The 24,446-nt window shown below is 38.3% G+C and overlaps 4 protein-coding genes across 7 annotated transcripts in view; 1 reads left to right on the top strand and 3 right to left on the bottom strand.

The window, feature by feature from the left end:
- The window catches only part of LOC309475208 (uncharacterized protein), a 40,887-nt gene extending 28,844 nt beyond the window's left edge, over positions 1-12,043 (bottom strand). Inside the window, exons 1-2 of the mRNA XM_082137914.1 lie at positions 11,555-12,043; positions 11,048-11,374 (exon numbers count right to left, since the gene is read on the bottom strand). Coding sequence (XP_081994040.1) covers positions 11,048-11,374; positions 11,555-11,576 — 349 coding nt within the window. The 5' untranslated portion in view covers positions 11,577-12,043. The remainder of the gene's footprint in view (positions 1-11,047; positions 11,375-11,554) is intronic.
- LOC309475198 (hepatic and glial cell adhesion molecule-like) lies at positions 627-9,165 on the bottom strand. Of its 3 annotated transcripts, XR_014197537.1 has the most exons (7): positions 9,013-9,165; positions 8,497-8,832; positions 7,951-8,250; positions 7,686-7,796; positions 7,527-7,597; positions 5,960-7,086; positions 3,818-3,930 (listed from the first exon to the last, which is right to left on the bottom strand). XR_014197537.1 is itself a non-coding variant. In XM_082137898.1 (6 exons), the coding sequence occupies exons 1-6, from the start codon at positions 9,062-9,064 to the stop codon at positions 1,519-1,521; spliced, it is 918 nt and encodes a 305-aa protein (XP_081994024.1). In that variant the 5' UTR covers positions 9,065-9,165; the 3' UTR covers positions 627-1,518. The 3 variants fall into 3 exon arrangements, 2 of the variants coding, with proteins under 2 accessions (XP_081994024.1, XP_081994025.1); XM_082137898.1 differs by lacking the exons at positions 3,818-3,930; positions 5,960-7,086 and adding an exon at positions 627-1,566; XM_082137899.1 differs by lacking the exon at positions 3,818-3,930 and having other exon boundaries at positions 5,709-7,086.
- Positions 12,044-16,048: 4,005 nt separating the features above from the next.
- The window catches only part of LOC309475218 (V-set domain-containing T-cell activation inhibitor 1-like), a 194,946-nt gene continuing 186,548 nt past the window's right edge, over positions 16,049-24,446 (top strand). For both annotated transcript variants that reach the window (XR_014197553.1, XM_082137935.1), the window contains exon 1: positions 16,049-16,094. Coding sequence is in view for 1 of the 2 variants with exons in the window: in XM_082137935.1 (XP_081994061.1) it covers positions 16,084-16,094 (11 nt within the window). In the remaining variant the exon portion in view is untranslated. The remainder of the gene's footprint in view (positions 16,095-24,446) is intronic.
- On the bottom strand, positions 18,913-22,773 carry LOC309475202 (uncharacterized protein). The gene is made up of 4 exons (XM_082137905.1): positions 22,441-22,773; positions 21,894-22,190; positions 20,995-21,081; positions 18,913-20,855 (listed from the first exon to the last, which is right to left on the bottom strand). The coding sequence occupies exons 1-4, from the start codon at positions 22,745-22,747 to the stop codon at positions 20,716-20,718; spliced, it is 831 nt and encodes a 276-aa protein (XP_081994031.1). The 5' UTR covers positions 22,748-22,773; the 3' UTR covers positions 18,913-20,715.

Below are 24,446 nucleotides of genomic sequence, written 5' to 3'. Positions count from 1 at the left end.
GACATGAGCTCGCTGTCGTGGATGGATGTATTGTCAGAGGAACATACCTTCTCTTGGTACCTGAAGAAACTCATTGAACTGGCACATGAATCACATCAAGGTATGGTCCGTACAAAGCACAGACTTAGGCAATTGTACTGGTGGCCAAAGATGGGACAACCAGACGGAAGCCCTGATACGCAACTGTCAGACATGCAAACAAAATGACAAGTCTGCAGTGACACATAATGCTCCTCTCAACCCTGTTGAATTGCCTTCTGTTGCATGGGAAAAGGTCTCCATTGACATTGCCTTCAAGATTCCGACCTGGTGGTCTAGTTCGAATTAAGAAACCTTGGATGGTAAAGAAGGGCGATCGGAAGTTCACACAACCAAAAGCTGTTGTACAGAAGAAAGGTGAAGATTCTTACCTTCTTGATGATAGTAAGGTGTGGAATGTCTTGCTGAAATCAAGTGGAAGTGTTACTACTACTGAGGTACAACATGGAACAACATCAAGACCGTTGAATAGGTCTGTTAGAGTTAGACAAAAACACTTATGAAACCAAGGACTATGTTTTAGATATGTAAGGAAATGAAGAACTTGAGATAACAGAGTTACTATTTGAATGAAAAAGACACAAAAGTTGTTTCAAAATACTTGTTTATTCTTGATTTTGTTCATTTCTGTTGTGATATACATACACCTGTATTCTTTCTGAAAAGGGGAGGATGTTGTGTTCTCTTCTCCAATGCATTGCTATAATATTAATGTCCACTAGGTGGCACTGATGTGTTGACATGTTCAACTGATGTTAGAGCTGTGTGGAAGAAAACGAGATCGTTGAGTAAAGTGAATGCTAAGCTGTTTGTCTGCTTCTTATCCATTCCTCCTTCAACATAACAATTGTCTTGTTGCAAGTTTTGAAGTCAATACAAATTTGAATTGACTGCAAGCAGTGTCTCCTGTCTTTGCTCTGGTCATGTCCCCACACCTCCTCACCGGCCTTATGATTGTGCCATCAATCTCCTCCCAGGCACTTCTCTGCCCCAAGGGTCTTCTGTATTCCCTGTCTGGTCCAGAAAGAGAGGCTATGGACTATGACTATTTGTGCCGGCTGAGTTGTGCCCTGAAGTTCTCGAATGGGGGGCATTCGTCCAAGCTAGTCTGTCATCCGGGATTTCGTAGATCGCTGGCCGCCTTCCGCCAGCAATTCGGGTGGCCATCCATGGCCCAGGATGTCAGGCAGCTTGTGTTGGCCTGCTCGGTTTGCACCCAAAACAAGAGTACTAACCAGCCACCTGTTTGTCTGCTTCACACTTTGCCCATCCCCTCCCGCCCCTGGTCACACATAGCCCTTGAGTTCGTCACTGGCCTTCCGCCATCAAGGGGTAAAACTGTAGTTTTGGCGGTGGTGAACCCCCCCCCCCCCCCCCCAAAAAAGTAAATATTTAAATATCACAAAACTCAAATAAAAGCATATTTGAAATAAAAATAATACTGAGAAAACCAACACAATTTCAGGAATCAGAATGTGATCATCTCACGACACCTGCGTACACCACCTCGTCCTCTTGTTTAACTCTCTGAAAGAAAAAGAAAACAATTTCACACAAAAATTGACAAATTACACATTAATGAATCAACTGTAATTCTGCAACAAATAAAGTTTTTTATAGTGTATTTGTTTTGTCAAGAAGACAACATGTGAAGAGTACTGAGATTAAATATGTGTTATCTGAGAAATCAAGGTAGTATAGGTTTTATAGTGTCTTTTTCAATCATTCTGTAATTTTGTCAAAATAAAAGTCTAAAGAAAGTAATTGTATACATAAAATGCTAGCTATGAAATTTGTATTACAGCAAAACTTTCTTTTATAAATGTAATTTCCATAATAGAATGCTATAAAGAGTGAAAAAAGTTAGGGCTTGTTCACACCAAGAACGCTAACTATAAAGATATCAATATAATAAATATATTAGCATCCACACTAAGTAAGGGATAATGTAGTGCGAGGCAGTTGTTATAGCAAATACAACCCAGACAGGCTGATCAGGACCCCGACGCGAAGCGGAAGCTACCCACCAAATAAATCAATAATTTGACACAAAATATTGATTTAAAAAGGAGTTAATTGATTTAAAACCGATTGTATCTTCCGCTAAAGAAAATAGTCTGTTCCGTCTCTACGGTTAGAATCCTGCGTGTCCATGGCAACGCTCTGCTTTGCATGGCAACGGTGTGTTATACTTAGCAGCGGTCTGTTATCAAGAAATAACAGACCGCATTCTACATTAGAATTCAACCAAGCCATGTAATAACGCACAATAATGTTCTGTTTATTCTAAGCGCATGCTGCAATTTTGTCTTCTGCTGCTTTAAATGCTCAAGGATGGATTCTGATTGGCGTTATCGTTATAGTTGTGGTGTGGACTCTGCTATTCTTTAATATTGAGAATGAGAACGATATTTAAAACGAAGTCTTTATCTTTATCGTAATAAGTTATCGACCTTGATGTAAACAGGCCTTGTCCAAACAGAAAAAAAATTAAGATTTGTTTGTACCTTAAAGGGATACTTCACCGATCAGCATTAAGCTTTGTATCAGTAGAAACACGGTAGTATTTTCAAATGACCGTGCTTCCCTCCCTCATGTCCCCCTGAGACGAGAGATTTCTGTATTGTGTGTCTGGAAAAAAAACTCAGATGACGCAAAAATCATCATTTAGCATCATCTGAGACTTTTTGTCCAGAGGCGAAGAGACTACAGCCAGTAGGAGGAGCTCGTTCTGCATGTCTTCAACCCGCCCATAGGGGGATCTCACGATAAAACGCCGTCTTTTCAGTTTCGAGTCGACTAGTAGCCTAGTTGTATCATTTCTTCCGGCACTGTCCTCTGTAACCGGTAGGCGTGGCTTGGGAGTGTCCTCGTAGGGCAGCGAAGCAAGTGCATTCTGGGAGTTGTTGTCTTTCATCCACATGAGCCAAAAATACATTTTCTGGCTTTTCTCAGTCTAGAAGGCTCCAACTTCTAAAATAATTTCACATTTCTACTACATAAATGACAGAATTTAAATACACATTAATCTTTCCAGTGGTGAAATATCCCTTTAATATAATTTATTGATTTCATTTATTTTTATATCATTTATTTATAATTAATAAATTGTATATTATATATATATATATATATATATATATATGTGTGTATATACACCATAAGTCATCCAACTAACCACACAGGCCCTCTTTACACCTGGTATTAACGTGTTTTGGTCGATCGGATCACAAGTGACCGACGCTAAATACCAGGGACGTGCAAAGGAATTTTGAGGGGCAGTTGCTCTGACCTGAAAAAAGGTATTTATTAAAATATATATACACAAAGAAGTAAAAAACTGAAATACAGCACTCAATCACCTTAACTACTACTAAAAATAACACAGAAAAACATGACTTGAGTCATGAAAATCCCTACATCAATATCCTATCTCAATCTCCAGTAATATTTCTGTGAATTGAATTAATCTTGCACTTGTTCAAAGTTTTTGTATTATGTCTGAATATATTCAGTTGAATTTTGCCCATACAAATTGCCTTATCTGACCGTGTTTATGTCCAAACTCAATGCCTCATATTATGGTCTTATTATTATTTATAAAGATGGCAAAACGTCAGAGATGACAGGTTTATTATATACAACTTTGTAAACAGTATACAAAATGTATTAACAATATGTTAAATGTCACCAAAATACACATGAGTTCCTCATATTATTGTTTATTGTTTTTTTTATTATTATATATATATATATATATATTTTTTTTTTTGAAAAGAAATAATCTGGATTGAATTGACAGATGGGGAAAAACTCACTTCTAATAAAAAAATAAAATAAAAAAAACGCTTACATTTCGGGAAAAAATACAATCCTTTTTTAACCTTTTGGCTTCCCGTACATTCAGTTGTGCTTCTTGCTCGTATCAGAGCCTGTCTACGGAGAGCCTTGGCACTTCTTATTAGCCCCATTGTATCGATCTTGTTTGCAGTTCCATTAGAGTTCCACTGGAGGTGATCGCGGGTGAGTGCAGACTGAATGGGAGTCTATGGGGCTAGACGGCTAAATTTGTCTCTTTCACCCGATTGCCGTTGAGAAATCTCAGATTTGATTGTAGGTTTTGCAAGTTCAACATGGGTTATAGGTCGAAAATTGAATGAACGAGTACTAATGTCCTTTCGATTTCTAACAGGTTGAGTTGTTGTTGCCCATAACACACTAGCATTCTGCTAATGAACGCTGATTGGTCAGTGAAGGACTGATTACGACCAGAGATACCGCTTGATGGCATCGTGGCATCCGAAGCGGGACCAGAAACAAACAAAACAAAAACTCTTCTAGCACGTGTATTTACCTGTGTCAGCTGTGTTGTCGATGCCTCGAGAGAAAAGAAAGTGCAGAGTGCGAAAGCACCAAAGTGATTGAAGGATTGCCGTAAAGCAGTATCTCTGGTCGTACGATGTGTATGACGTCATTGACATTTTAAAAGACTTTTTAACCCTCTACTGCATGAATTTTGATGACACATGATAAAAATTATTTCACATCATTTCCTGGCTCATTTGGGAACATTTTATTGATTTATTGAAAAATGTCCCTCCCCCAACCCCCCCACCCCAAAATATTTTTTTGTTGCCTGAGGGCAACGTTATGCAACAATGGTAAAGAATCATAGAGAAAATGATCATTATACAATTCTCAGAGAGCAATACAAAAATAAAAAAAATTATTAAAAAATGTCAAGAAATCATTTAAGTAAAAAGGGAAAAACACTTAAATAACTCTGACTGGCAATCCAATGGACGAGTCTGGGTTTGGCAGGAAAACGGTACTTGCCTGACTGCATTGTGCCAAGTGTAAAGTTTTGTAGAGGGGGGATTATGGTGTGGGGTTGTTTGGTGGAGGGGGGATTATGGTGTGGGGTTGTTTGGTGGAGGGGGGATTATGGTGTGGGGTTGTTTGGTGGAGGGGGGATTATGGTGTGGGGTTGTTTTTCAGGGGTTGGGCTTTGCCCCTTAGGTCCAGTGAAAGGAACTCCTAATGCTTTAGCATACCAAGACAATTTGGACAATTTCATGCTCCCAACTTTGTGGGAACAGTTTGTAGATGGCCCCTTTCTGTTCTAACATGACTGTGGATGCTGCACATTAGTGTCACTTTGGTGACTTTGGGTGTTCCTGTGCACCCAGGAACCCTACATCTTCCCTACTTGTAACACATTATTTGCCATTGTGAGGTATTGTCCAAGACATCCTTGAAAAGTACCCCTTATCGCATAACGTTGCCCTGAGGCAACAAGAAGAAAAACTGAATTTGTGAACATGCAAAATAAAAATAAATTCACAAAACCTGCCAAAAGGCTTCTCTACACCTTCATACACACACACATATTTTTTATGTACAGTTCATGTCATTTTAAATATGATTACTAAAGCAAATAATCTTGCTTTCATCTCACACCATGTGCTCCTGTGACCATGTGTCAGAAAAGGACGTCCCGCCTTCAAATGGTGCTTGATAGTGACTCCCAAACCTTATTGGACTGTTCTTTGATACTTTTTCAAACATTCTAATTGGTTGCAATCATTTAAAGAAAAATGTACTGAACACAGGGCTTAAGAAAACTTTCCGTTGCCTGGGGGCAACGCTATGCAGTAGAGGGTTAAAGCAAATAAGTGACTCTAAAAAATCTAACACCCAGCAGTGTGTAATTTCTTTGCATCTCCTTTCGAATACAACATTCAAATTACTAGACAAAAAATTATATCCTGAGAAAAGTGGATTTTGATGGTTTAGCGTCATAGACCTCCATTCATTCTGCACTCGCCTGCGAGTGCCCCCGCATGGACAGAGACGTGTTACTGCAGCCAGTCCAGAAACCGGAAGTAACCAGAGAGTGCCAATTCTCTTCCTATTAGACATTCTCTGCTCGTATTCAGTTCTGATGGTACGTATGGTAACTGGGCCAACTACGCATGATTTGTAGTATGATTGCGTGCTACACCGGTCGCGTGCATCGCTGCAGCCATGTAAACAGAGTTTGCCCTTCCCGCTTTCACTTTCGGTGCCCGAATGGAAGTGAATGAGGCTTTGCGATTTTGTATTTATTTTTTATTTAGGCCGACATGAAATTCTGCATCCATTGTACGATTTATTTATTTTTATTCTTTTCCCCCTCGGAAGGGCAACGTGAGTCGAGAAGGGCATATGGGCAGTTGCCCGGGCAACCTGAGCAACCCCCCTGTGCACGGCTGCTAAATACAGGTGTAAACGAGTTCACTTTCGACCACTTCCGGAGGTCATGTGGTGAAATGTGTTCAAACAGCCGCAAAAGACAGTCTACTCTCCGCCTACTGACCTAATGTTAAACATTATGGGAAGAGCGCTAGCCAGACGGGATTTAAACTTTGTCGGCTGAAGACACAAATTTGGTTTGAAGATGGAAAAACATATACCAAGCACAATATTCTCTCACCATTCCTGATTTCTAACACAGCGCTCAGTGTGATCTTACGGCTGTCAGAGCAGAAACAAGAGGTTTTTTTGTGTGCTATTGCGCTCTTTTGTTTTGATTTCTCTATAAGAGTCTCACATACAGTACCTTAACTTTAAGTATCAGTTGCAGTTTACATTTAAATTTAATGTTAATGCTAAATCTAAAAATGTTGGTGGTCAACTTGTTTCCAGTTATTTTTTCATTAGCCTACTTACTATAATCAGGCTTCTTGTTTGGTCGGGCGAGTAAAATTCTCTTTAAAAAATTAACTTGCCCTGGTCAAGCAGACAAGCATTATTGTCAAGTCCTTTAACACAGAAAAGCTACCACTAACAGACAGGAAACTGCTGTGAATCTGCCAAAAAGTCACATGGTCTCACCTGGTGATGTAATCGACCTCTATAGTGCACAAATATGTCGCATTGTACAATGATAAGATGTTGGCAATTGTACATTCTCAATATTAAAGAATAGCAGAGTCCACACCACAACTATAATGATAACGGCAATCAGAATCTATCCTTGAGCATTTAAAGCAGCAGAAGACAAAACTGCAGAATAAACAGAACATTACTGTGCGTTAGTGTGGATGCTAATATAGTTATTATATTTATATCTTTATAGTTAGTGTTCTTGGTGTGAACAACAAGCCCTAATTTTTTTTTACTCTTTATAGCACTCTATTATGGAAATATTTCTGCTATTATTTGTCAAAATAAAAGTCTAAAGAAAGTAATTGTATACATAAAATGCTAGCTATGAAATTTGTATTACATCAACATTTTCTTTACAAATTTTCTTTTATAATGTCATTTCCATAATAGAATATTTCTATGTATCATAGCAGAAATATCTGGCCAGTGGCTACCTAGACTTACAGCAGTTAAAAAAAAAATAAAAAAAAATCCAAAATACATTTGTTGTAGAGTTTGCTTTGTAAGTAATATCTCTATAAACACAAAAGCAAGACATGTAACTGTTTTTTTCTTACCGTTCTTTGTGCATTTCTTTTACAGAATGTTGGCTCAGCATAAGTTATCTCTTTTTCAGGGGCCTGGACCACTTTAACAGTGATGACAGATGTGTTAAATTATGTTTCTTCATATATTTTTTTTCACAGATGTATTAACTGTACTTTAGTTACACTTGCCTTCTTGATCTGTTTTTCTGCATTTCCTGCAGATCCAGAACACTGCAACTGCAGCCACAATCAACAGAGTTCCAGCGGCAGCAGATATCAGCACTATGTGATTTGTAATGCCTGAAGACACAGTCATTAGTGTAACTGTATCGGCCAGTCTTTCAAGGGCACATATCATAAGGATTTACACTGCGTCCAATCACTGCTTACATCACACACCTGAACACGATCAACAGAGTAGCTCAAGAAATAAACATAAATATCACTGACGTACCTGTACAAGGCTGACTGAGTTTAGTGATGTCCAGATGTTTGGTCTGGTTGCTGATGGGATTGTTGATCACACAGCTGTATGTGTTGTTATCCTGATATTCCACCTCCAGAGGCAAAGAGAGACTTATGCTGAGATCAGACACACTGATGTTGGACAATACACTGAGTCCTCTGTACCAGGAGAGAGTCACATGACTCACATTCACCACTGAACACTGCAGCACACATTTAGAGACTGATGAACTTTCAGATGATGAAGAAAATTGAGAAGTGGTTCTGATGACAGGAACGGGGAGAAAAGCTGGATATTTGAGGAACAAGAGAAATCAGAGTAAATCAAATCAAAAACAAACAAGAATGTCCAGATTTATATTCTCAGTCAAAGCTAAGTCAACACACACAGGAGATACATTACTAACAAATACTTTTTTATTATATCTAATTCGCTTAAATAGCCTATACAGTATTTTTAATTTTTTGATGACAAGATTTATCATGTCAAAATCAAATTTGGAAAGATCAGACACAATTCTACTGCTGTACTTACCATAGACAGTAACTCTGAACGTTTTGACTACTACTGTATTTGTGCTGATGATGTCTAGTTTATAAAGTCCAGAGTCTGTGGTTCTGATGTTTGTGATGGTGAGGGATCCCGTCTGAATGTCCATCTGCCCTCTGTCTCTGAATCTCTCATCAACAGTATTAATATTTGCTTCTCTATTGATTTCAGCTATGACAGTATCTGGGTTTTCAGCTCCAAACATCCACTCTATCACTGTTTTATTTCCCTGTATGTCAGAAACATCAGCGTGTAGAGTGACAGAATCTCCCTCCATCACGGACAAAGTCTTCATTTCCCCAGTCTCAACACCAAACACACCTGGAACACATCCGTACATAGACTTTATTCTCCTTTCCCACGCCAAACTAAATTAGCGTTTCAGACTGAAAACACAAGACAAACGTCAATAACTAAAACAAACTATTTATTAAAAAGTGCTAGTTAAATTTTAGTCCATATTGCAAACACGGAATGCATCAAAAATATTCGAATACTTACCACCCAAATGCCACAACAACCAAAAACGCAGTAAAACTAAAGCGAGAATCATATTCTTCCGTAGTTAAAAGTGTCAGACACCTGAGAGACTCGTGTGCTTCAGGCTGATTGACAGGATCTCACACCCTATCGCGTGAACGCGCACAGGCGCTAAATCGCTTTTTTTTTATATAACTGATCCCTGTTATTAAATCAGTAACGGAAAGCAATCCTTAAATCCATTTATATACATATCTAACTATGTCTATTTTTACTTAAGAGGGAGCAGGTGGTTTTGTTTGTTTGTTAGCAAAAATATATTTTTTTTAACTACTGCACATTGGTTTTGCGGTCCTTAAATGTAAATCACTATATCTTTATACATTTTCAGAACGTTAATAGTTATTTAACTTACATTTGATCCAATATGAATTAACATGTACATAGTCATTGCCCATATCCTCCGGTCAGGTTGTGTTTTAGTTAATGGCTTTTGACTTTCTCCTTGCAGGACTAACCAATAACTTACCAGCCCTGAGCTTGAGCCACTTAAAATTACACAATCACAGATCATTTGACTGAAATAGTTCATGATAATAAAAAGGAAACTATAAGCCTAGCCTTGCACAAATGTAAGGGCTACTATTATAGTCAACTAACTTTAGAAATCTCTAATAGAACCAGTTTCATAGCATAGAAATATGAAACCAGATACTCCAATCTTGCTCTAATCTTTATCTTAAAATAGATTAACTACTTTTTTTTTTTTTTTACTCTTGTGGTGGTCACTCTTGTGACTGTTTTTTAAAGCAATAGTGTTGATAGATTTATGTCTGTTTCACTGTAAAGCTGTTTTATAGCAAAATGGATGTCAGACTGCATATTAACGGTTGGACAAAGATATGTTTTACCCACAAACTACACATGCAAACCAACCACAAACATCCATCCATTTGTTCACCCAACAGAACAAACCACATTCATCACATGACATGTGTGTGCGTGTGTGTGCGTGTGTGTGTGTGTGTGTGTGTGTGTTATACTGACCAAAATACAGCTCACACCACAACAGGTTTGTGTTTGACTCCGTGCACTTTTGTTTTAATATGTTACAGTTTATAATTGAGCTGTATCATATTCTTAATAAACATCTGAATATTAGCATTAAAATGTATGAAGGTATCAAGTTGAGTTGACAAAACAATATTTTGAAAACTTTATAAGAATTGTTAATCAAGAAATAAGAATAATTCTTTACTCTTCTTTTATAGTATCCAGCTCTTCTGTTTGATCTGGCTCTGACGTCACTCTTGACAGGTGTGTGTGTGTGTGTGTGTGTGTGTGTGTGTGTGTGTGTGTGTGTGTGTGTGTGTGTGTGTGTGTGTGTGTGTGTGTGTGTGTGTGTGTGTGTGTGTGTGTGTGTGTGTGTGTGTGTGTGATGACAAACACAATCAGCCAACAGTGTGGTTAGCCTTTATGTCTATCATATGTGAATGTGACCACAGACATATTTCCTATTTATGCTCATTAGACTTTTATCTTCTGTCTATAGTCCCAGTAATATATGTACTATAGTCCCCCTATAGTACATATATTTTTGATTAACCTTTTATTTCTTTAAAAGTTAACAATATATTTTTCTCAGGTTAATATACTTACACATTTTGTGGCTCTCACCACCTCCACATGTTCCTTTCTGCAAATTGTCACACCTCTTTTTTAAAGCATTTTGCAGAAGTGTGAAGATAACTCCAGTAATGAGAGGATTTTGTGACACTTTAATTCAAAAAGGAACACTGTTAAACATGGCACTTTAGCATTAGATGAAATAATGGCTTTTATATTGATGTGAAATATCTAGGCTAATACTTAGCATATCATCAAAAATCACACACTTGTTGAGAGCACCGATAGCCTACGCAAATGTTAAAACCACAGAAGACAAAGAGGAAAAACTCGTCTCTGGGTTAAAGTGCAGATCACTTGTCTAGATGCAACACTTTATAATAATCTTTATAATCACTGTACAGAACAATATGACTAAAAGTGTTGTCACCAGTGATGTGTAGTCTGGTGGCATTGCTGAATTGTGGATCTGAGCCTGTGCTCATACAGCAATAAACTCCTAACTCATCAATAGTGACATTATTTATGAACAGAAGATGTTTAGAGTCCACTGAATATTTATGGCTGAATCTTTCATTGAAGTAAAACGAAGTTGATTTTGGAAAAGAGCGCATTATCAAAACCGAAGAATCTTGAAGTTTTAGTAAAAACCAATAAACCTCTTTTTCATCAAGATCACAGTTTATGGTCACATTTTGCCCCAAATCTGTTAGTTGATCTGTTAAAGTCTCTGCAGCTTCACACCATATGAGCAGATCTACAAGATAAAAAAAAATCAAAGAATCATTTATAAGTCAGACATATTTTAATTCTTTATCATTATTATGCAACCAGGTTTTTATGTATCAGTGTGTCCAAACATTTGACTGAATACATGAAATAAAGTTACAGGAATAAAGCACATGAAAAGTTGTTCAAAATACTCAAAGATACTTACAGAGATAAAGCTGAATAATCATGTTGTAGTTGTAAATAAACACTTGAAAATGAAACCCCGGTCCCTCGAGGTATGCGATGAACTCTATACAGCAAAGAGTTCTTTGCACGTCAAGCACAGGAAGTCAGGTTTGCTCTGACCACTTTTTCCTGCATTTCACCCATCATCTGCAATTCATAAGTGACTGAGTGGAGATATTACATAGTATAAACCTATATTTATAGAAAAACATTGGGGAGCAAAATTTATTTTGGTGGGATTATGAGTCAGAAAAAAACTTGAATTGAGACAAAGAATTAATAAAACATTGCAGTTAATATTAAGGCATCCAACCCCTGAAGATGAGCATATTTTCATCTGGAAGATGTATTTTTTTGAGCATTTGCCCATTTCCAATATGTCTGAGACTCTTCCTGTCACAAATATACATTTAGATTTTAAATGTCCTTAAAATGTTTGATTTAAAATGAATGTAAAACTGTTTGTTTTGCATATGTGACCCTGGATCACAAAACCAGTCTTATGTTGCACGGGTATATTTGTGGCATAGCCAACAAAACATTGTATGGGTCAAAATGATAGATTTTTCTTTTATGCCAAAAATCATTAGGATATTAAGTAAAGATCATGTTCCATGAAGATATTTTGTAAATTTCCTACCGTAAATATATAAAACATTTATTTTTGTGAATGGATGCAGCACTATCATCAATAGAAATGGAGAACTTTAAAGGAGATTTTTTCAATATTTAGATTTTTCTGTACCCTCAGATTCCATATTTTCAAATAGTTGTATTTAGGCCAAATATTGTTCTATTGTATCCTAGCAAACCATACATCAATGGAAAGATTATGTATTCAGCTTTCAGATGATGTATAAATCTCAATTTAAAAAAAAAAATTACCCATAAGTTTTGTGGTCCAGGGTCACATATTATAAACATGATTATCAGATGTGTGTATACAATAAATGTTTTTTTTTTAAAATATGACTTGTGTGCTATCTGCAAATGGTGCAACATGCGGAAGTATAGAGTGTGCAGGAGCCAAATGTAATGATTGTTCAACCACTAGATGGCGGTGTGCACCAGTGGTGTAGGTGTAGTACCTGTTCATGTTATTTAATATTATGTTAAATAACATATGAATTTGAACAATAAATTGAACATATCAATTTAACATATGTTATCAGGAGGGACAGGTGTGCTTTTTTAAAAAACAAGTTATATTTTTCATCAAATGGACAACAAAGCATTGAAAATTATATTGCTGTGTGGACGTTGTTTATTTGTTAATTCCAAACTATGAGTGAAGAATATTTTACCATCGTTCCCTGGATTACAGGAAAGCCACTACAGTGTGTAAAGACACATTTTACTTGAGGATTTCAAGAGGAAAGGAAATAATGAGTAAAATTGGGAAAGTATGGAATATTAAATTAATATTATTGGAGAGAAACAGACTGAAGTAGTGAGTAATATTAAATTGCTGTAACATCTAAAATATGAGAGTGAAACAAGCCAAAAAAAAGCTAAATAGCTTTTCTAAAAAAGTGTGCTGAACAGACCATGAAGAAGTCTTCTGACCTATGGATTGTGAGGATGAAAATTCAGATGCTTATGATTTAGGACAGATTTGACTTACTTTACCTAACCTGAGAATACCGTAAAACTTCAAATAATAGCCCAGGCTTTTATTTTCCTAAATCGCCAAACTGCACCGGCTTGTATTTGAGACAGGCGTCTATATGAGACAGGCCTTTAATTTAGTGTTGAGATGTAATTCATTGAAAGTAGGCCTAGAGATAACGATCCAAAAAGCACAGGCTGATAGACGGAAAGCATGACAGGAGGTTACCAAATCTGTGTTTAACAGATCAGTTAATGTAAGAATTAGCCTACTATATTTCCGTATGTCTAAAGGGATTCGCACACCAGACGAGAAGCGCAGCGCCACGTCTTTAAAATTCGAACACATTATTCTCTATGAGTGTACATTGTCTTAAATCGTCGTTAATGTATATACTGACTTAACCTTGTGCTGCAATATGCATTCAGTTTTACACTCATTAACAGAAATCAGCTGCTTGAATGAAAATTGCTGATGTTATCAGATTTTTCAGGTGATATTCTCAATTAATTCAGTTAAAATTTTACATTTTAAAATTTACAAAGGATATACTGTCAGCAGCTGACAGCAATATGCTTACGGGTGCTATATTTATTGATCTTTCAAAAGCATTTGATATGGTTGATCATTATCTTCTTTTAGATAAATTGTATGCTATTGGTCTTTCTTCGAACTCTTTATTATTTTTGATTTAATTTCTTCATAATAGAAGTCAGTGTGTCTCCTTTCTGGGAAGTCAATCAAATTTCAAGATCATTGATAAAGGTGTTCCACAGGGCTCATCCTTAGGTCCTCTTTTGTTCTCAATCTTTATTAATGATCTTTCTCAAATCTGTTCTGACTGTCAAATTCATTTATATGCAGATGACACTGTATTATACTTTTCCAGCTCTGATATTTCACAAATTCAATACTTTTTACAATCTGATTTCAATTTGGTTCAAGGATGGTTTTCTTCAAACAAGCTTCTTTTGAATAAGAGGAAATCATATAACATGTTGTTTTGCAATCGACCTGATCCTTTTTGAAGTTTACACAGGGATGATAACGTTTTTAAAATTTTTTCAAAACTTGCACCTTGAAACCTATTTCAAAGTTTGCATTCTCAAGCCACCAAACACCGTTGTCGTGCAAATGAACGGCCAGAACGCATTAAAAGTTTTCTGTTTTCAGTTAAAATTTTGTTGTGTAAGCGGCCCCTAAGTTAATAACTAATGATCTTTGCAACGGAAGTGAATCAGTCAAAAACTTACTTAAGCTGGACAATAACTTTTTTTCTAGAGCTGCTGTAAAGCCAAAACAATCTGTTCCATTAATTTCCTATTATCACAGTAAAGTTGCTTTGAAACAATCTGTATTGTTAAAAGCGCTATATAAATGAAGGTGACTTGACTTGATAAGTAAGATTAAAGATGTAGGCTCCCCCTATCTTGGAGGAGTGGCAACACAGAAAGTTTTAGCCTGAAGTGCTAATTAATGAGGTTTTTAGCATCTTACATGCTCCCTTTGGTAAGCTGCTCAAGTGTCCCCTTTGGGTAAAGCAGTGTGAACGGAACAATGATGGGCAACTCACAAGATTTCCTCTGTTTCATTTACCTTCCTTACCAACTATTGTTGGGTTTTGAAGTGGGGATATCACTCCCCTTTGGATGGGGACACTTACGTTCACTTGTGAGGAGTACCTCCCTTGTTATCTGTCACACATTATGATTTAATGCTAAAAGAAAAAGATGAACCTTTAGCTATAGCAGGTCTTAGGTGGAGTGCCTTTACTCAAGGCAGGAACTGAACTGAACTGCTCTTCCCCAGTTACATTGAGGTCTTCATTGGGGTTTAGAGTCACACTGCATTATTCCCTGCTTTCATTTTCCTCCCTTTCCTGAGTAAGAGCAGGGGTGTAGGCTCTCCCTTGGAGGAGCTGCAACATCGAAGGTTGTAGCCTGAAGGCTTAATTACTGAGGTTTTTACCCTCTCCAACTATTGTTGGCACTCAAAGTAGGGTATTATGCTCCCCTTTGGTTGGGTACCATGTAAGGTCTCTCTAGTAAGATCCATGCTCAAGGAACCTGACATGGTTGGCAATAACAAGGAGGAACCTGACAATAACAAGGAGGAATGATACATTGCCTGGTAGCATTCCTCATTATTGTAGCACTTTATAACTTAGATGAATTAATTGAGCCTTTCATGGATCCTGGATAAGTAGCTTTGCTCAAGCAGGGCTTACGTGTGCTCACCTAATTGCTGTAGGGTATTTAATTAGAGCTGAAGCTCCTCTGCAGTTTCGCTAGTGCAATGTTTCCCCATAGTGTCAACTCCATGATGCAGCATTGAAGTTCCACTTAGAAAAGAAACGTCAAGGTTACATATGTAACCCCGGTTCCCTGAGTAGTGTAACGAGACGCTGTCTCTTTGCCATGCCTAGGGCTTGCCTGCACTTCTCCTTCAGACAATAGAATTGATAACATGCATCAAAGGTACACTTTCTCATGGGCAATGAGATTGGCATGTTTGGTACACATGCTTCAGAAACCGATCAAGCTGATGGTGTTCCAAATGGCGTCAACATGACGCAACATCTTGTTCCCCTTCTTAGGGAACCAGGTTTATATAACCTATACATTTTCTGCCAAAATAAAAGCCTATGGGTTTATTTCTTTCAAGTAAAGAAATTAGGATAAAAGTATTGTAATATTTCACTACTGTAGCATAAAGTAATACTTATGAAATATTCATTTTCATTTATTTTACAGTGCATTTGTTTTACAATATATTATGCAATATGCTGCAGCAGTTCAGTGACAGGTCTCGGTTGCAGGAGATTTTATCCTCTCTCGGAGTCGAAGAGGAAAAACAAGAAATGTACATATGATTGTATTTCCAGTTTGAGAGTTTGGAACATGAGAACCAGGTAAAGCCTATAGGTTTTTATGTGTTTTGAATGTGTTATATGTTTAATGTGAATTTTCAGTAGTAATACATACAGTAGATTGCTGTTTTCCTTTATTATTAATTATAGTTTCTTTTTAGTTTTACCTTTATTGTCATTGCATGGTATACAACGAAATTTGACATATCTCATAGAAAACAAACTGTATTCATCCATATTACCCACATATACCAACATACATAAAAAACAATAATTTAAAACAATAAAAAACAATAAAAAATAGCTTAAAGTGTCTTGTGCATGTTATTTGAACAATATTGCATACATGTCAGTTCAAAATTATTGAAGCAGCTGTGGGAGGATAGAGGCACGGGAGAGGGAATTCAGTTCAATAATGGCTGTTGGGTAAAAACTGTTTCTGAATCTGGAAGTGCGAGTCTTTAGAGCTCTGTAGCGTCTTCCAGATGGCAGTAGTGCAAACAAATCATGAAAGGGATGAGTACTGTCCTTAATAATAGTAGATGCTCTGCTGCAGCAACGAAGCCTGTAGATCTCCTCAAGGGGGGGCAGTGGAAGTCCAATGATCTTTTGTGAGGTTTTAATGACCCTCTGCAGTGCAGCTCTTTCAGCCATTGAACAGTTTCCATACCAGACTGTAATGCAATATGTTAATATGCTTTCTACCGTGCATTGGTAGAAGGACTTCAGCAGTCTGGCAGAGAGATGGGCCTCAGAAGCTCGTCAGTTTCGCTCTGGACGCGCGAATGGATTCAAAATGTTCAAGCGTCCAACTAGACGCGGTAGACGTGAATCTGACGCGCTATTCGCGTTTGGTGTGAACACACAGTCAGAAGACAACTCTCACTACCCAATCTTCTTCTTGAAGAGTAGGGACGCGCTGGCCCACGAATGTCCCAGCCGCCCCCTTTATGCATTCCCTCCGGTCTCGATGCTCCCACAGATCATCGAACGGATCAGGGACACCAAGTGTGCAGTCCTTCTTGTAGCCCCCCTCTGGCGAACCCAGATCTGGTTCCCAGAGCTAATGCAGCTGTCAGCGACAGCTCCGTGGCCTATCCCGCTGAGGAAGGATCTCCTCACGCAGGCGAACAGGACAATCTGGCACCCCCGTCCCGACTTGTGGGCCCTCTACAACGGGTACCCCAGGACATCCCAGAGGGAGTCCTGAATTCCATAACCGTCAACTAGACGCCTCTACCATCTTAAATGGTCAGTGCTCACCAGCTGGTGCTCAGCTCAGAACCTGGACCCACATAACTGTGACGTACCAATGGTACTTACGTTTCTCCAAGAGCTGCTGGACGCGAGTCGTTCCCCCTCCACTCTCAAAGTGTATGTGGCAGCTATAGCAGCTTTCCACTCCCCGGTGGCTGGCTTTTCCCTGGGTAAAAGCGACCTGATTGTTCGTTTCCTAAGAGGAGCCAGGAGGCTTAACACGTCTCGGCCATCTTTGTTACCGGCTTGGGACCTATCCACGGTCCTTCGAGGCCTCAAGGGACCTCCCTTCGAGCCACTCCAGTCGGCCGATCTGAAACCCCTCTCTCTCAAAACCGCTCTCCTGCTAGCATTAGCGTCGGTTAAGAGAGTTGGGGAATTACAAGCTCTCTCCACGAGCACTTCCTGTCTTGAGTTCGGGCCTAATGACTCCAGAGTCGTCCTTAAACCAAGGCATGGATATGCCTCAACTCCGTTCAGAGCCCAGGTTATCTCCCTATCTGCTCTTCCCTCTTCAGAAGACGATAGTGATGCACACATGCTCTGCCCCGTTAGGGCTTCGAGAATTTATCTGGAGCGTTCTGCCTGAACAGCTCTTTGTCTATTTCGGTGGCCGCACCAAGGGTTCTCCGTTCACGAAACATAGACTGTCAAGATGGATAGTAGATGCTATCTCTCAGGCCTACGCTTTTATGGGCCTTCCGCGCCCCATAAGTGTAAGAGCCCACTCCACAAGAGGCTTGGCTTCCTCTTGGGCATGGTCCAGTGGAGTTCCTACATTTGTGCGGCGGCCGGCTGGTCTGCTCCGTCCACATTTGCGAAATTCTATAACTTGGAGGTTCCTGCCTTGCAGGCACGAGTCCTCTCCATTTAAGGCCTTGGCCCCTATGGGTCTAGACCTATATGTCTGAGGCCCCCCCACGGTGGCCCCTGCACTAATCACTATATGCAGTATGTAACATCCTAAGGCCCGACACTTCTGGTCTGCAATGATTTGGACTACTCTATTATAGTCCCGGGCTCCCCTGGACATCTTCAGAGTAGTCATCTGCCAATAGCACGGCGTTTTAAAATGGGTTCCCATAGCGTTTGCAACGCAATATGAGTGAACCGTTCTCAAAAGGGAACGTACTCGGTTACTTACGTAACCTCGGTTCCCTGAGAGATAAGGGAACAAGTATTGCGTTGCCAGCCGTGCTATTTTGCTGGTGTCAGGTACTTCGCTTCAGTCGATTTTGACCTGTCCATATGGCAATTTCTGTTAGATTTATACCCTTTAGCCACAGCGAGCAAGGCAGCAAGCGCTCTGATTGGATCGCGCGTCCTTGCTGAATCGCCATAGGTTGTGCAGTTGCCGCAGCACAGCCAATCAGCATGCTTCAGCCAGCTATGATATGCTCGCTGTGCAGCTGCACTGCGTTTTAAAATAAAGGCTTCAATATTCTCGAGAAAATGAGTTTTCCCATAGCGTTTGCAACGCAATACTCGTTCCCTTATCTCTCAGGGAACCGAGGTTACGTAAGTAACCGAGTACGATTTTGAACAAAAAGCTGAGAAGTTGGGGCAGATTATACTGGAAATGAAAATGTGACACACCAAGAAATGGTTTCATTCTGTTTCCACTTGCTTTAATTATGCATTATAACTTTACAAATATTGCACAAATCTCTATCTACAAATAGATCAAGTGCTGGATAAATTGGGTTGGTGGAGCTATCAATGATGTACTCATGATTTTGGACATTTTCAGTATGAGAAAGAATAAATTATAATACATATTAGTGAGTTTAGTGGCCTCAGTAAAACAAATTAAACAAATTATACATTACCCATAAGGTTATGTGTCACGAGGCTATGAATACAACAAACTAAATCTTAAACAAAGCACACTTAAATCAGAAGTATTTAACGTTCAACTGTGTATAAAAATAATGATGTCATCTTCACCACTGGATGGCAGTATAAGGCACTTGAGTAACATTTGGTATGTTAATATATTTATCAACAGCTATATGATATAATCTAATAGAGATCAAAATGTTGGAAAATTGAGTTTGTTTTAAATGTCTCTCTTATGCTCAGCAAGGCTGGATAATGTGATCAAAAATACAGTAATATTGTGTAAAGTTATTATTATTTAGAAGAACTGTTTTCTATTTGAATGAATTTAAAATGTAATTTAATCCTGTGATAATAACAAAGCTTTTTTTTTTTTTTTTTTTTATCATTACATCAGTCTTCAGTCTCACATGATCCTGCAGAAATCATTCAAGACATGCAAGTACATCGAAAACACAATGACACCGTGAATGTTTTTGATGTCACCACAGATCAGAGCTGGAACCTTTAAGAATAAAACAAATTAAAAACACATGACAAATAAAGGTGACTTGATGTGGAAAAACAACTAATATTATTTGGCATATAACATGCAACATTCGACGCCAACAGCGAAGCATGTTCATAAAAATACACAATATAGTGACTGAATATGCACGATAATCTATTTATACCTGCAGGTAGATGGCGCGGTCCCCAATTTCTGCCATAATCTAACTTTTTTTTTTAGTCGTAATATATTTCAGCCTACATCTACTGTAGACATTATAAAAGGATGCACTCATGTTATCATGTTGTTTTCCCCCAACTTTTGGAATGATTGTTTTGTCCCTCAAGCCATCCTACTTGTATATGCCTCTTCTTTCAGTCTAATACAATCGGAGTTATATTAAAATAATATCCTGGCTCTTCCAAGCTTTGTAATGGACCCCCGACATTTTTCTTTAAAACCTCTCATTTTAGATTTCTAATTCATGACTTATCTAATTCATGCGCTTCCGCGAATGTCAATTCTCACCTAAGCTGACGATGCTCCTACGTCATCCATCGGGTCAGAGGTCACTCTTCTGCCGGAACTAGACTTGCGTACGGCCGTTGCTGGAAGACAGTGATTATAGTTTATAAAGTGATAAATATGTATATTTTTCAAACAAATACCCATCGCTTCGCTTCAGAAGGCCTTTATTAACCCACTGGAGCCGTATGGATTACTTTTATAATAGTTGGATGCACTTTTTTGGAGCTTCAAAAACTATTCAATGCCATTACAAAGCTGGGAAGAGGCAGGATATTATTTAATATAATTCTGATTGTGTTTGGCTGAAAGAAGAAAGTCATATACACTTAAGATGACTTGAGGATGAGTCATTTATGGGATTTCATTTTCATTTTGGGTGAACTAATCTTTTAAGCACAATATTTTAAGTATGTTAAATCTAAGATAAATGGAGAAAAAAGAGATGTAAATGGAGAGCAATCAGTATTAGTAACACTATCAGATTAATGTTTCAGTTTAGAGACAAATAATCTGCAAGGCTCTGGAATACCTCGGAATAATTCATATTAATCACACTTTTATGTAATGTATCAGTGTTTGGGTTGAGTTTTGAGGTTGTTCAAGATCCATAACTTGAAGCTGCTGTAGGTCAGTATCTTGAGGTCGCTGTGGATGTTTGTTACTTTCCTCAGCAAAACCCTTTACTAGGCCTAAGAATACAAAAGAAATCAACAAAATCTCAACACATCAAGAACAACTTAACCAACAAACCAGAAAGGAGTTGTTCATATTCATACATATAAAGTCATGCTACACATTTCATTGTAATAAGTTAGAAATCCAACTCACCTATCACTCCAATGAAGAGAACAACACTGACCAGACCAAATATGAGAGTAACAATCTGCCACGATGCCTTCTCAGTATGCGGCAATACTGTGTGATTATAGAATATAAAGCAAGTTTTGTTTTGTTTTGTGCACTTGATGTTTGTGAAATCAGTATCATTAACTGACTGTCCGTGACAATTTGTAGTTAAAGTCCCACTGTGGTGAAAATCAAGCTATGTGGTGTTTTCAATATGCTTTAAGACGAACCATGTGCAAATTCATCTGTCAACACCATTGATGAGTATTTTCTCCTTTAAACTGCAGTGAAAAAAGGCGGATTGAAATCTACGGTGTTTCTGACGTCACAAACAAACTCGACACGAGGCGGGCGGGCTTTAGCATATCAAGTCTCAAGAGAAGCCAGGTTATCTGCCCGACGTTATGTTCTGGTTCAAACATATATGTATATATTTCCACTTGCAATGGTGTAGCATTTACTACAGTAAAGTTGACCGAGTGGATCAGGTATTCTGAGTTCATGTGATTGTGAGGCGGGGCTCATTTGCATATTCATGTTGCACATATGCTAAATGAAGCAACTGTGTAGGAGTTACATTCAAGCTATTTTAAGGCATAAAGAAATTGTTTTCACAGGGGATAAAATTTTAATTGTAATTTTGGTTATCAACGATGAGTTTCAAGGCATACAATTGTTTAAACTTTAAAGACACACAGTTTATTTTTGTAATAAATGATATTAATAATAACAATGAATTGTTAAATAAAATATAGATAATGAGATGACAATGAATAATAATAAGGAAACTAATGAAATACTGAATAAAAACACAAATTTAAATATTCATGGCTAGTGTATGAGATATTCAGACATATTAGTGTATAAACACACTGATTTACCTGACTGACAGAGTGTGTTGATGTCCAGATGTTTGGTCTGGTTGCTGATGGGATTGTTCAGCACACAGCTGTATGTGTTTTTATCCTGATATTCCACCTCCAGAGGTAAAGAGAGACTGATGCTGAGATCACACACACTGATGCTGGACAATAAACTGAGTCCTCTGTACCAGGAGAGAGTCACATGACTCACATTCACCACTGAACACTGCAGCACACATTTAGAGACTGATGAACTTTCAGATGATGAAGAACATGGTGAAGTGTTTCTGATGATGACAGGAACGGGGAGAAAAGCTGGATATTAGAGGAACAAGAGAAATCAGAGTAAATCAAATAAAAAACAAACAATCATTTCCAGATTTATATTCTCAGTCAAAGCTTAGTCAACACACACAGGAGGATACATTACTAACAAACTCTTTTTCATTATATCAAATTCGCTTAAATATACAGTATTTTTAATTCTGTGGGTTAATTTGACAAAGATTGATCATGTCAAAATCAAATTTGGAAAGAACAGACTCAATTCTACTGCTGTACTTACCATAGACTGTAACTCTGAACGTTTTGACTACTACTGTATTTGTGCTGGTGAATAGTTTATAAAGTCCAGAGTCTGTGGTTCTGATGTTTGTGATGGTGAGGGATCCTGTCTGAATGTCCATCTGCCCTCTGTCTCTGAATCTCTCATAAACAGTATTAATTGTTGCTTCTCTATTGATTTCAGCTATGAGAGTATCTGGGTTTTCAGCTCCAAACATCCACTCTATCACTGTAAAATCTCCCTGTATGTCAGAAACATCAGCGTGTAGAGTGACAGAATCTCCCTCCATCACGGACAAAGTCTTCATTTCCCCAGTCTCAACACCAAACACACCTGGAACACATCCGTACATAGACTTTATTCTCCTTTCCCACGCCAAATTAAAGTAGCGTTTCAGACTGAAAACACAGACGTCAATAACTAAAACAAACTATTTATAAAAAAAAGTGCTAGTTAAATTTTAGTCCATATTGCAAACACGGAATGCATCAAAAATATTTTAATACTTGCCACCCAAATGCTACCCTGGTAAACCAGAGTTCTCGCGAGAGCACAAGTTGAATTTGCTCAGCGAGTTACTCTGGTGTCGAGTAATGATGCTCATTAAATATGCCCCTCGATCTGAGCTGCACCAATCACATGGGGTTATCTGATATAGGCGGGCCAGAGGCGAGCTAAACAGAAGACGACAGCGCTGTGACGTCGAAGTCATTAGTAAACATTGCAAGATGCCTATGGATAAATAGCAGTGGTTTGAAACGGCTTTGGCCGCTACAATGAACGAGTTAGACTTGGCTTTTTCCCAAAAGAGGAACAGAAGACGGCGCTCGAATCGTTCCTTTGCAAGAAGGGTGTTTTTGCCGACCGGAAGAGTCTAATCTACCAGTTAGAGTTAGCTCCGCTGGTAGCTAAGCCTATGGGGTTTATTGTTGTGATTGATCGTAGTGTTATCCAATTGCGTGCTGTGAGATTTTCAAATGCATGATTGGTACCGCCCCTCGAGCTGGCCGATTTTCATTGATCGACACCAGACCATTAATCTTTTGGATTTAGGTCTGGATTTCCAGGCTACCCAAATGCCACAACAACCAAAAACGCAGTAAAACTAAAGCGAGAATCATATTCTTCCGTAGTTAAAAGTGTCAGAAACCTCAGACGCTGCTTCAGGCTGATTGACAGGATCTCACACCCTGTGCACAGGCGCTAAATCACGCTTTTTTTAATATTAATTTCTTTATATGAATGAATGAATGAATAGTTTTTATTATTGTGTCTTGCATACTACTGTATGCCCAGCCCTAATGGGCTTGTAAGACACCAATATCACCAACAAAAAAACAGTTATCAGACAGTAGGCACAACATACATGAACTTATTTAAATAAACAAGTCTGCCGCCGCATCCAGGCTTTACAAACAAAAGTAGCCAATTTAAACACATTAAAATTAAACAACCATTTCATCTTGTCGTCATCACCAATCCAGAACATTTCAGGCTTTTTAACAAACAATTCACCAAATAATACATTTCTAAAATCATCATAACATGGACAATATAACACAAAATGAGTTTCATTTTCAACCTCTCCTAACTCACACAGTCTACAAAGTCTGTCCTCTTCAGGAGTTTGAGTGAACCTGCCAGTTTCTAAGGCCAAGGGAAGGATGCCGGTTCGCAGCTGAGCCACCAAAGATCGTCGGTTCCTTGTCAAGTTAGCCTTTACATACAACTCTGTTTCATATACATCTTTAATTTGAAAGTAAGTCCTTAGCTTTGGCTTCGCCATAATCCCAATCAGCCATTTATGTTTAAAATTTGACATCAAATTGGATCTGATATTATTGACGCTACAAGGCAAAGAATTACAGAATACGTACTGGAGTTATACATCAGCAAAAACAGTCTGGAGCTCTGCAGCCCAGGGGGACTTCTTCTTACTCCACAGAAAACCTTTTTTTGTTACTCTATTTTCAGGCAGATTAACAAGTCGATTCCACAGCCTAACC

The sequence above is a fragment of the Leuciscus leuciscus genome (assembly GCF_965113295.1).
Source record: "Leuciscus leuciscus genome assembly, chromosome: 15".
Taxonomy (NCBI): Eukaryota; Metazoa; Chordata; class Actinopteri; order Cypriniformes; family Leuciscidae; genus Leuciscus; species Leuciscus leuciscus.
Note: the sequence above shows the minus strand (reverse complement) of the source record. Positions and strands in the feature narration are given on the sequence as shown.

Excerpts from the sequence above, each read along its gene's own strand:
- LOC309475198 (XM_082137898.1), bottom strand. The coding sequence starts at position 9,064 with ATGATTCTCGCTTTAGTTTTACTGCGTTTTTGGTTGTTGTGGCATTTG. Across the intron at positions 7,797-7,950 it reads ACTCAGTCAGCCTTGTACAG|GCATTACAAATCACATAGTG; the intron begins GTACGTCAGTGA and ends CTGTGTCTTCAG. Across the intron at positions 1,567-7,526 it reads AAAGAAATGCACAAAGAACG|AGAGTTAAACAAGAGGACGA; the intron begins GTAAGAAAAAAA and ends TTTTTCTTTCAG.
- LOC309475202 (XM_082137905.1), bottom strand. The coding sequence starts at position 22,747 with ATGAAGACTTTGTCCGTGATGGAGGGAGATTCTGTCACTCTACACGCT. Across the intron at positions 21,082-21,893 it reads CAACACACTCTGTCAGTCAG|TATTGCCGCATACTGAGAAG; the intron begins GTAAATCAGTGT and ends ATAATCACACAG. Across the intron at positions 20,856-20,994 it reads TCTCTTCATTGGAGTGATAG|GCCTAGTAAAGGGTTTTGCT; the intron begins GTGAGTTGGATT and ends TTGTATTCTTAG.